At 47.9% G+C, this 12,821-nt stretch overlaps 1 protein-coding gene across 4 annotated transcripts in view; it reads left to right on the plus strand.

The window, feature by feature from the left end:
* Positions 1–12,821, plus strand: part of LOC142194290 (uncharacterized) — a 34,920-nt gene that overhangs the window by 8,366 nt on the left and 13,733 nt on the right. Inside the window, exon 1 of one of the 4 annotated variants that reach the window (XM_075263330.1) lies at positions 5,815–5,897. The exons of 2 other annotated variants lie outside the window; for them this stretch is intronic. In XM_075263330.1, the coding sequence (XP_075119431.1) occupies positions 5,876–5,897 (22 nt within the window). In that variant the 5' untranslated portion in view covers positions 5,815–5,875. Of the gene's footprint in view, positions 1–5,814; positions 5,898–12,821 lie in introns of those variants that run through there. One more of the 4 variants, XM_075263329.1, reaches the window with a different exon arrangement.

Here is a 12,821-nt window from a genome sequence, read left to right on the forward strand (position 1 = left end):
AAAACAAGGCCCACCTGGCTTATCAGGGGTTCAACCTCTTAGCGGATTCCAAGAACACCAAATTCTTATGGCCAGTCAGGGCTGTAATTCTGTGCCTCGCCCCTTCCAGGAGATGGCGCCACTCTTCAAAAGCCCATTTTATGGCCAAGAGTTCACGATTGCCAATATCAGTTTCTCTCAGAAGAGGAGAATTTTCTTGAGAAAAAGGCAGAGGGTCTAAGTTTGGTGAGTGAGGTGGATCCCTGAGACAAGACAGGCCCTACCCCTACGTCTGATGCATCTACTTCCACAATAAATGGCTTACTAAGATCTGGTTGGATCAGAAACGCAAATGCACGCATCGCCTCCTAGCTCCAATTTTTCTAGTCCTTTCTGAGTCAGGTCAGTCAGCGGCTTTGCTATAGCGGAAAGGTTGGCAATGAATTATTTATAATAACATGCAAAGCCTTTAGGGAGGTAGACTGAGCCCAATCAGTCACAGCCTGAACCTTAGCCGGTTCCATGCCAATGGCCGAGGAAGAGAGAATATAACCCAGGAAAGATAGTTGCTGGACCCCATATAAACATTTTTCCCCACTTAGCAAAAAATGTATTCTCCCTAAGGACCTGCAGAACAGACCTGACATGTCTAATATGAGACTCCCAGTCACAAGAGAAAATCAAACTATCGTCTAAATAAACAATAACAAAACGGCCGGAAAATGTCATTGACAAAGGCCTGAAATACCGCGGGGGCGTTACTCAGCACGAAGGGCATGACTAAGTGCTCGTAATGCCCTACAGGTGTGTTAAAAGCCGTCTTCCACTCATCCCCCTCAAGTCGAATTTTGAGAAAAAAACTTAGACCCAGCGGTCTGGTTCAATAAATCAGAGATAAGAGGCAGAGGATACTGGGTTTTTTTTCAGTGGTTTTGTTTAACCCCTGTTAGTCAATACAAGGTCTAAGGCCACCATCTTTCTTTTTAACTAAAAAGAACCCAGCTCCTGCCGGAGAGGTGTGGGGACGGATATGCCTTTTGCAAAGAGCGTCTTTCACATACTCCCTCATGACCAATCTCTCAGGTTCTGACGGGTTAAAGAGACGGCCTTTAAGGAGTTTCAAGTCAGGGACCAACTCAATGGCACAATCATACGGCCCGTGAGGAGGCAACAACTCAGCTCCAGACTCGGCAAAAACATCCGCAAAATCTGAGCTATAGTCAGGCAGAGGAGAGGCGACAGTGGAGACATAGAGAGGCAAACATGAACTCATGCATTCGGACCCCCATTTAACCACATCCCCCAACCTCCAATCTAAGACAGGGTTACATGATCTTAACCAAGGCAAACCCAAGACAATGTCAGAGGGCAGATTTTCAAGGACATGAAAGGGAAGTGATTCGGACTGAAGGGTTCCTATCTTAAGATTCAGGGAAGGAGTAACAAACAACAAGCTGAGATTTGAGCAAGAGGAGTGGAATCAGTGGCAGTGATTAAAACAGGGTTTTCTAGTGGAATCGGGAGGGGGGGACACACACAAATACCGAGCCACCTTCAGATCAATAGAATGGAACCACAGTCAACAAAAGCATTACCCCGGACCCTTGAACCACAGACAGAAATTTCAACAGGTAACACGAACTTATAATAGGACAATAGAAGGGAGTACCTGTTCCCCCAGTTGGTCCTTCTGAGGGACACTTGGGGCTTCTGGACCATCTGACCTATTCAGCATATGACCTGCCTCACCACTATAGAAGCACAAGCCCTTCTGCCTTCTTCTTTTTGCGTTCTTCTGCTATCATGGCAGCTCCAAGTTGCATGGGCTCTGGGGCGGCCTCCAGGGGTTGAACTGGTTCAGGAAAACTTGGCTCCACAGAAACTCGCTCTCTCCTGCGTTCTTGAAGATGCCTGTCTAACTTACTGGCAAGGTTCATACTTGCTTTGAGGGTATTTGGAGTCGGGAACTTGACCAGGATGTCCTTGATGGAGCGAGACAAAGCCTTGTGGAATACAGCAGACCTAAAGCTTTGAAAAAGTTGTCCACAGAAGTTAGCTCAGGAGGACGGGGATCCAAAGGAAAACACCCAGGTCTGGGGTCCTCCTGCAGCAGAGAAATTACCATGGCCACTTGCTGATGGTTGCCAGAAAAGTGCGACCACCTAAGCCAGAAGTACAGTTTACAGGCCTCAATTAGTAAAGAATTCTGGTCCCCTGAAAATCTTTCAGGCACATTTATCTTGGGCTCCATAGACACCAATTCTTGAGCTGTGGCTTGAGACCGGGATTTTTCCTGCACCTGAACTCTTACCGCCAAGTCTTGGAACTGAGTCACACTCTACATCTGATCCACTAGCAATTACATAGGCTCCATAATGGATTCCAAACAATACCACAGAATGGAGTATATAGCTATTCTGTTAGGATAACAGATGCAGAACTGAGCCTATAGTGAGAACCAATACTAGATACACTGATCAAAATGGTAAATACAGCGCCGTGTGTCCACCATCCCCCGACCACACCAACTCCAACCCCACAGAGGTGTTCACCAGACCCCATTTGATGGGGATGGACTTGGCAGCACTTGGCAAAATCACGGCTGCAAAATAACGTGGCGTATACGATCCAGGCTCCCATTGAAATCAATGGGAGCTTTTACGGCGCTCAAAATCTTACACGCCGTATACATGCCAGGTCACGCGGCACATTACTCTGTGTGAATGGACCCTAACACTATTCCTGTATACATATGCCTGCGGTCAGATATTGTGTTATACCGGCCTGATGAAGGGAAAGTTGTAGTATCCAGAAGGCTCGCAATTTGTCATCTTCTTTTAAGTTAGCCATTAATAAAGGTATCAACTACTGAGGACTTCTCTCAAAAAATTTTGGTCCAAGTTGGTTAGTGAATCAGACTGGTGGAAGATATTTTGTGGGCAGCCAAGAAGGACAAACCTCTAATGGGTGAGAAATACGCCGCCATGTTCACTCCTATACCTGCAACCAACCATTCAGGTGACCCCTTCATGATAACGATCATATGACACAGATAAGAGCTGACATCTGATTGGTTGTTGTGTTGGAGGGCGGCGGCTTCAGTTCAGGGACAGCCCAGCACAAGCGGGAGACCAAGAATGCCAGGTGCAGGAAAAACAATGAAGGAGCTGAATATCTGATCAGCATGGGCCCTTTATCCCTGGGATCATGGTGGCCCTAAAGGTTGGACCTAGAGATGAGCGAGTATATTCAATTGAATACCTAACCTGCATAGTTATTGGTGTAAAAAAGTGCCGGGGAAGGTGGGAGGGGCAGTAAAAATTTTCTGCCATACTCAATAGAGCAGACCTGACCCTCTATTGTGTATGGCTGAAGCTATGAAATCAGTCCCTCCTCAGTCGTGTTCCTGTAACCTTACAATTGTCCACTAGGTGGTGCTCCAGTAGAAATAGTGGCAGTGCCAGTGACTTCCAGCAGAGGGCGCAGTGTGTCTGATAATAGCAGAAACCCTGAGCTGGTGGTAACTGGAGCACAGAAGGTGCAGAGAGTATACACCTGGAGCGTTATATCCCTTATATACAGGAGACGCCATACAGGTTTTGAAAACAGAAATAGAATAAAACAAGGATGAAATAAATGTCCCTGAGGATGTGTTCACTGGGTGCAGCAAAAACCACATGAACGTTTGTGTATTTTTTAATTTTTTATACCTCTCCTGGATCTCCCCCTGTAACACTCCGGGATCTGAAGACCCTCCAGAGTATAATAATGTCCCCCCATCTTCTTATCTGTGTTTTCCTATGTGTGGCCTCAGCTGTATACTGTGGTGGAAAAAGATCAGAAAATGAGGATCAATAATCACCAATAATTGTGTCTATCACTTATGAGAATATAGTCAGTGTATTATAGAAGTGGATTCATTAGAATGTCTTATTGTTCAGAAATACAGTGTCCATATTAGGACATCCTCAGATATCAGAGTCAAACATCAGATTAATGCTAGTTTACAGCTCTGATACCTGACTTCTGACGTCTGACACCTGACTCTGATACCTGACATCTGACTCTGATACCTGACTCTGACACTTGACTGTGACACTGATACCTGTCTCTGACACCTGACTCTGATATCTGACACCTGACTCTGATACCTGACCCATACACCTGACTCTGACACCTGACTCTGACACCTGACTCTGACACCTGACTCTGACACCTGACTCTGACACCTGACTCTGACATCTGACTTTGACACCTGACTCTGACACCTGACTCTGACACCTGACTCTGACATCTGACACTTGACTTTGACACCTGACTCTGACACCTGACTCTGACACATGCAGTTTCTGATTGGGCCAACAGATGAGCTCCGCCCCCTATATAAGTGTAGTTTACAGAAGCTTCAGACTCCAGTCCTCACCAGACTCCAATCATTTCATTGCATCACCAGGTAAAGACATTTCTGACTTGTACTTATCATACATAATACTTCCTAATTCCTGCTCCCTTAGGGCTTCTTCACTGTTGGCTGTCTGCTCTGATAGGGTCTGTAAAAAAAAAATGGACACCCATCATAACAGACAGTAACTGATGTCAATGTGTCCGGTTTTTTATATTGTCTTTTTTTGTGATTATTTTCTGTTGTTGCTCTTTCTGTGCATAGGATGAAACACTAATGGATGGTAAATGTTTGTGCTTCTCTATTACATCCTATTTCATCCTATACACAGAAAGAACAACAACAGAAAATAATCACAAAAAAAGACAATATAAAAAACCGGACACATTGACATCAGTTACTGTCTGTTATGATGGGTGTCCATTTTTTTTTTACAGACCCTATCAGAGCAGACAGCCAACAGTGAAGAAGCCCTAAGGGAGCAGGAATTAGGAAGTATTATGTATGATAAGTACAAGTCAGAAATGTCTTTACCTGGTGATGCAATGAAATGATTGGAGTCTGGTGAGGACTGGAGTCTGAAGCTTCTGTAAACTACACTTATATAGGGGGCGGAGCCAGCGCCGCACCTCCCATGAGGCGACCTGAAGCGACCGCTTCAGGTGGCGCTATGCCAGGGCCTCAGGAGGGCAGCATTTTTGCTGACCTAAGCCAGTCCAGGACAAGCTGTCCTGGACTGGCTTAGCGTCACCGTGTCTGCAGCCCGACACGGGAAGCGAGCGGTGTATTGGGGCGGCCCTACTGGACGCAGCGCTGCTCCTGTGGCCGCCCCTCACACTCAAGCAGAGAGCAGGTCCTCTCCCTGCTTGCGAACGGAGCTCGCTCCGTTTGGCCACACCCCCTTTCCGCTCGACCACACCCCCTTTCCGCTTGACCACACCCCCTTTCTGCTCGTCTCCGCCCCTTCAGCTCCGCCCCTCCTCCGGGGGGGGGGCTTTCTGACGCCACTTCAGGCGGCAGAAAGCCCAGGTTCACCCCTGGGCGGAGCTCATCTGTTGGCCCAATCAGAAACTGCATGTGTCAGAGTCAGGTGTCAGAGTCAGGTATCAGAGTCAGGTGTCAGAGTCAGGTGTCAGAGTCAGGTATCAGAGTCAGGTATCAGAGTCAGGTGTTAGAGTCAGGTGTCAGGTATCAGAGTCAGGTATCAGGTGTCAGTAGTCGGAGTCAGGTGTCAAAGTCAGGTGTCAGCTAAATCAGATGTCAGAAGTCAGGTATCAGAGCTGTAAACTAGCATTAATCTGATGTTTGACTCTGATATCTGGGGATGTCCTAATATGGACACTGTATGCCAGGAAGTGTAGTCAGAGGAGAAGTAGTGAAGTAGTGAAGCTGGCTGCCAGCCACCAGGAAATAGCAGCAACCGAAAGCAAAAGAAGAAGAGGCTGAAAACACCCCAACTATGAAAATATTCTAACAACATCAAGGAACCTGAATATGCAAACCAACCTGAGCCCAGGTAATTGTAGTAGGTGCTATATATAGTACATAGGAGTATACAGGAGGATATAGATAGGACAGTACATAGGAGTATACAGGGGGATATAGATAGGACAGTACATAGGAGTATACAGGAGGATATAGATAGGACAGTATATAGGAGTATACAGGAGGATATAGATAGGACAGTACATAGGAGTATACAGGGGGATATAGATAGGACAGTACATAGGAGTATACAGGGGGATATAGATAGGACAGTACATAGGAGTATACAGGAGGATATAGATAGGACAGTACATAGGAGTATACAGGAGGATATAGATAGGACAGTACATAGGAGTATACAGGGGGATATAGATAGGACAGTACATAGGAGTATACAGGAGGATATAGATAGGACAGTACATAGGAGTATACAGGAGGATATAGATAGGACAGTACATAGGAGTATACAGGAGGATATAGATAGGACAGTACATAGGAGTATACAGGGGGATATAGATAGGACAGTACATAGGAGTATACAGGAGGAAATAGATAGGACAGTACATAGGAGTATACAGGGGGATATAGATAGGACAGTACATAGGAGTATACAGGGGGATATAGATAGGACAGTACATAGGAGTATACAGGAGGATATAGATAGGACAGTACATAGGAGTATACAGGAGGATATAGATAGGACAGTACATAGGAGTATACAGGAGGATATAGATAGGACAGTACATAGGAGTATACAGGAGGATATCAAATCAAATCAAAAAAGCTTTATTGGCACGTCCGAATAGATATTTGGCATTGCCAAAGCTAGTAAAGTGGGGGGGGGGAGTTGGACTCGGGTGGGTGAGTGGTGGGGGTGGGGTGGGGCGGTTGGTTTGGGGTATAACAGTCCATGAAGTTTCATCTTCCTCTTCGTTGGTGACTGCTATATGGGGAGGTGGGGGTGGGGCGGGTGTTTTGGGATAAATATAACAGTCCGTGGAGTCTCATCTTCCTCTGGTTTGGTGACAGCTGGACACGTATTGGGCAGCGATCTCCACAGTGGCCTCTTCTTCTCCCAGTAGGATGTAGAGTTTCCTCTTCTCGTCTGGGATGTGGGCAGAGAGTCTTTGGTAGTAGACGGCCCTCACAGCTGAGTATTTGGTGCAGTGTAGCAGGAAGTGGGTCTCGTCTTCTAGGGCCCCCTGGTCACAGTGCTGGCACAGTCTCTTCTCCCGTGGCTTGTACGTCTGCCTGTATCGCCCCGTCTCTATCTCTAGGTTGTGGGCGCTCAGTCTGTACCGGCTCAGGGTCTGTCTGTGCTTGGGGTGGCGTATTCTCTCCAGGTAGGTGGCCATGGTGTAGTCCCTTTGTAGGGATTGGTACACGGTGAGTTTCTTGGAGTTATTTATTTCGTTTCTCCATTCTTCAATGTACCGCTCTCTGTTTGCCTCTGTGGTCGCCTTTATTTCGGCCTTGGTTATCATCTGTTGGAGTTTTTGGTTTGGTGGTTGGCTGCTGTTTGGTTGGTGAGTGTCTGGTTTGCTCAGGTGGCTTAGCCATGCTTGGTGGTGGTAGGAGTCGCTCCCCTGGATGTGTGCCTGGAAAGCTAGCGCCCTCTTCTGTATGGTGAGCCATAGGGGGGTCTGCCTAGCTCTGCCCTGCAGGCCATGTTGGTGGTGTTGCGATGGACATGTAGCAGGTATTTGCAGAACTCCAGGTGGAAGTTCTCTGTTGGGCTGGAATCCCACTTTGACTGGTCTGGGTAGGTGGCTGGGCCCCAAACCTCACTGCCATAGAGAAGGATCGGGGAGATGACAGCGTCAAATATCTTCATCCAGACCCTCACCGGTGGTTTGAGGTGGTACAGTTGTCTTCTGATGGCGTAGAAGGTTCTGCAGGCTTTTGCTTTCAGGGTTTCTATTGCTGCTTTGAAGCTTCCTGATTGGCTGAGCTCCAGCCCCAGGTAGGTGTAGCTGTTGGTTTTCTCCAGTGTGGAGCCGTTCAGTGTGAATTGTGGGGTGGTGGAGGCTTTATTGTGGCCCTTCTTCTGAAATACCATGACTTTGGTCTTCTTCTGGTTGATGGGTAGGGCCCATGTGGTGCTGAATTTTTCCAGCACTGACAGGCTTTCTTGGAGGTCTTTCTCGGTGGGGGCCAGGAGTAGGAGGTCATCGGCGTATAGCAGGAACTTCACCCTTCGGTGTTCAGGGTGAGGCCTGGGGTTGGTGAGGCCTCCAGGGCTGTAGCCAGTTCATTGATATAGATGTTGAAGAGCGTTGGGCTCAGGCTACAGCCTTGTCTGACCCCTCGGGCCTGTTGGAAGTATGCGGTCCTTTTCCCATTCACCTTCACACTGCACTGGTTTCCGGTGTAGGAGCTCTTGATGACGTCGTACGTTCTTCCTCCTATTCCACTCTCTAGGAGTTTGAGGAGTAGGCCTGGGTGCCATACTGAATCAAACGCCTTCTTAAAGTCCACGAAGCAGGCGAATATCTCGCCTCTTCTGGTGTTGTGGACGTGCGTCTTGATGAGGCTGTGCAGGGTGTAGATATGGTCTGTGGTGCGGTGGTTTGGCATGAACCCTGCTTGGCTCTTGCTGAGGACCCCGTGTTGTGTGAGGAAGGTGAGGATTCTGTTATTGAGGATGCTGTTGAACAGTTTCCCCAGCGTGCTGCTGACGCAGATCCCTCTGTAGTTGTTGGGGTCATATTGGTCCCCATTCTTGTAGATGGGGGTTATGAGGCCTTTGTTCCAGTCTTCGGGGAAGTGTCCGGTAATGAGGACGAGGGTGAATAGCTTTGCCAGTGCCGCGTGTATTGCTGGAGGGCTGTATTTGATCATCTCTGGTAGGATGCCGTCAGGGCCACTGGCCTTTTTGCCTTTCAGCAGGACAATTCTTTCCTGTATATCTTTTATGGTGATTGGCGAGTCCAGAGGGTTCTGGAAGTCTTTGATGGCTTTCTCCATGTCCCTCAGTTTGGTGATTATCTGTTGCTGTTCTGGAGTTAGTTCTTCTTCTGGGATGTTTTTGTAGAGACCTCTGAAGTAGTTGAGCCAGATATTGCCATTTTGGATGTGGAGAGAGTTTTTCTTGGGCTTTGTGCCCATGTGGTGCCAGGTCTCCCAGAATGAGCTGTCCTGGAGGGAGTCCTCTAGTTGCTCTATTTTGTGGGAGAGGTCCCTCTGTTTCTTCTCTCTGAGGGTGCCCTTGTATTGCTTGCATAGATTGTTGTAGGCTTCCCTCGTCTCTCTGTTGTTGGGGTCTCTGTGTTTCTGGTTGGAGGCTGCCCTTAGACAATGGCGTAGAGCCTTGCAGTCGCTGTCAAACCATTTGTGAGACTGTTTGTTAGTCGGTCTCTTGGGCTTTGTCTGTTTCAGGCCTGCTAGTTCTGCCGTGGTGTACAGGATGTTACTGAAGTCCTTCACTGCTCGGGTGACCCCTTGTTGGTCTGGCTGGTAGGAACTCATATAGAAGTTTGTGAGCAGTTCCTTGATTTCGGGTTGGTCAGCCGCATTGGTGTATTCGGTGGCCCGGTGACTGGCCCATTTGAAGAATGGTGGCAGGTTGTAGAGACCAATCTGGTGGGGCTGCTGTGTGAGTGGCTTGCCAGTGGATCTCATGTACAGCAGGATCTGATTGTGGTCTGACAGGTGTGTCTCAGGGGTGACTATGAGAGCATCTATGTCTGACCGGTCTGCGTCTGTGATGACATAGTCCACCACGCTGTTGCCCACATGAGAGTTTAGTGTGAAGCGTCCCTGAGTGTCCCCTCTGGTACGCCCGTTCATTATGTACAGTCCCAGACTTCGGCACAGGTTCAGCAGCTGTCTCCCGCTCTTGTTGACGACTACTGTATGTCATAGCTATTTCTTCTTCTCTGTGCAGACTCCAGGTGGTGGACCTCGCCTACCGGGATGTGCAGGTTTCCATCAGAGGACAGGAAGTCTATCTCTGTTCCAGTCCTGGCGTTTAGGTCGCCGCAGATCAGCACTCTGCCTTGGGACTGGAACTGTGCAGATTCCCTTTGTAGGACCTCATAGATGTCTGGGTTGTGGTAGGTGGACTCAGATGGGGGGATGTATACTGCACAGAGATAGATGTCGTGTTGGCCGTTGAGGATGGAGTTGCTTATTTTTATCCACATGTGGTTGTCACCGCGTTTGATGGCTTTCACATGTTCTTTAAGCTCCTCCTTGAACCATATTAGTATGCCTCCTGAGTGGCGGCCTAGTTTGGTAGTCTTGCTTTTCCGGGCAGCGACAGAGAATTCCTTGTAGCCCATGGGTGTTAGGGATTCATCTTCTGCCCGGGTCCATGTCTCTAGGAGGATTTGGATGTCTATGTTTTTTAGTCTGTCTATAAATTCTGGATCGTTTGGTTTGGATCCAAAGGCTGAGGCGTTCAGCCCTTGGATATTCCAGCTACTGATAGTCAGTGGTGTCATCTTTGGTGGGTATACCTTGTAATGAGCTGTCCTGCAGAGGACGGGCTGGGTTCCTGATTGGTGGCCATGTTGTGGATCCCAGTCTGGAGCAGTGTGTTGCACAGAGTGCTGATCATGGTTCTTATCTCCTCCATGTCTGTGTTCTGCCTTGTTCTGTATGGCACAGGTGGCTTCCGCCCTGGCTTATAGTAGTCCCCATTTCCAGTTTTTTGGGGGAGATGTTGTGTTTGAGATATTTTCCAGCCAGGCAACCCCCCCCATGGGTCTTTGTGTTGTATGTTGAGGGGGGTATGGTGTTTGGGTGTGTCTCCTGGAAGGTGACTTCTCCACAGGTTTTTGTCTTGTTTGGTGTATGGGCCGGGGGTCTCTGTTGAGCACTATGTCTTTAAGTTCTTTGGCCAGGAGGCTGACTCCCTGTTTATTGAGGTGTTTGTTATCATATAGGTGACGCTTGTCTATGGAGGGGTGTTGTGCCAGGGTGATACCTGATGTTGATCGGATTTTGGTTGCCAGCTCTTCGTTGATCCCCATGATGGTAGCTTCAGAGATGTCTCCTCGTGGGAGCAGAGATGACAGGATGATACTACAGTCTGGGAACTGTTGTTGTGCTTTCTCTGCTAGCTGGGTCAGCTGTCCCACTATCTGTTGGTGCTGGTCCTGGGCCTCAAGGTTTTTTGTCCCTGTGTGTATGATGACGTGGTTGGGTTTGGTGAAATAAGGGTCGTTGATGACAGCGTTTGCTTTTTCGATTGTTAAACAGCAGATTTTGGTGACTCTTTTCCCTGGGAACAGTCTATTTGTGTCCAGGTATTTGCCATTGGAGTCTGTGATCAGGACAATATCTGGACCCGGTGGTCTCCTCGTCAAGACTTGTCTGCTGTTCGGTTGGGTTGTTGGGGTTTGTTCTGGTTCTGATCTTGGGTTGGGGGGCAGCTCTGGTTCTGATCTGATATAGATAGGACAGTACATAGGAGTATACAGGAGGATATAGATAGGACAGTATATAGGCGTATACAGGAGGATATAGATAGGACAGTACATAGGAGTATACAGGGGGATATAGATAGGACAGTATATAGGAGTATACAGGAGGATATAGATAGGACGGTACATAGGAGTATACAGGAGGATATAGATAGGACGGTACATAGGAGTATACAGGAGGATATAGATAGGACGGTACATAGGAGTATACAGGAGGATATAGATAGGACGGTACATAGGAGTATACAGGAGGATATAGATAGGACAGTACATAGGAGTATACAGGAGGATATAGATAGGACAGTACATAGGAGTATACAGGAGGATATACACTCACCGGCCACTTTATTAGGTACACCTGTCCAACTGCTCGTTAACACTTAATTTCTAATCAGCCAATCACATGGCGGCAACTCAGTGCATTTAGGCATGTAGACATGGTCAAGACAATCTCCTGCAGTTCAAACCGAGCATCAGTATGGGGAAGAAAGGTGATTTGAGTGCCTTTGAACGTGGCATGGTTGTTGGTGCCAGAAGGGCTGGTCTGAGTATTTCAGAAACTGCTGATCTACTGGGATTTTCACGCACAACCATCTCTAGGGTTTACAGAGAATGGTCCGAAAAAGAAAAAACATCCAGTGAGCGGCAGTTCTGTGGGCGGAAATGCGTTGTTGATGCCAGAGGTCAGAGGAGAATGGTCAGACTGGTTCGAGCTGATAGAAAGGCAACAGTGACTCAAATAGCCACCCGTTACAACCAAGGTAGCCAGAAGAGCATCTCTGAACGCCGCACAGTACGTCGAACTTTGAGGCAGATGGGCTACAGCAGCAGAAGACCACACCGGCTGCCACTCCTTTCAGCTAAGAACAGGAAACTGAGGCTACAATTTGCACAAGCTCATCGAAATTGGACAATTGAAGATTGGAAAAACGTTGCCTGGTCTGATGAGTCTCGATTTCTGCTGCGACATTCGGATGGTAGGGTCAGGATTTGGCGTCAACAACATGAAAGCATGGATCCATCCTGCCTTGTATCGGTAACGGTTCAGGCTGGTGGTGGTGGTGTCATGGTGTGGGGAATATTTTCTTGGCACTCTTTGGGCCCCTTGGTACCAATTGAGCATCGTTGCAACGCCAAAGCCTACCTGAGTATTGTTGCTGACCATGTCCATCCCTTTATGACCACAATGTACCCAACATCTGATGGCTACTTTCAGCAGGATAATGCAATGCCATGTCATAAAGCTGGAATCATCTCAGACTGGTTTCTTGAACATGACAATGAGTTCACTGTACTCCAATGGCCTCCACAGTCACCAGATCTCAATCCAATAGAGGAGCATCTTTGGGATGTGGTGGAACGGGAGATTCGCATCATGGATGTGCAGCCGACAAATCTGCGGCAACTGTGTGATGCCATCATGTCAATATGGACCAAAATCTCTGAGGAATGCTTCCAGCACCTTGTTGAATCTATGCCACGAAGAATTGAGGCAGTTCTGAAGGCAAAAGGGGGTCCAACCCGTT

This window comes from Leptodactylus fuscus, chromosome 2 (genome assembly GCF_031893055.1).
Source record: "Leptodactylus fuscus isolate aLepFus1 chromosome 2, aLepFus1.hap2, whole genome shotgun sequence".
Taxonomy (NCBI): Eukaryota; Metazoa; Chordata; class Amphibia; order Anura; family Leptodactylidae; genus Leptodactylus; species Leptodactylus fuscus.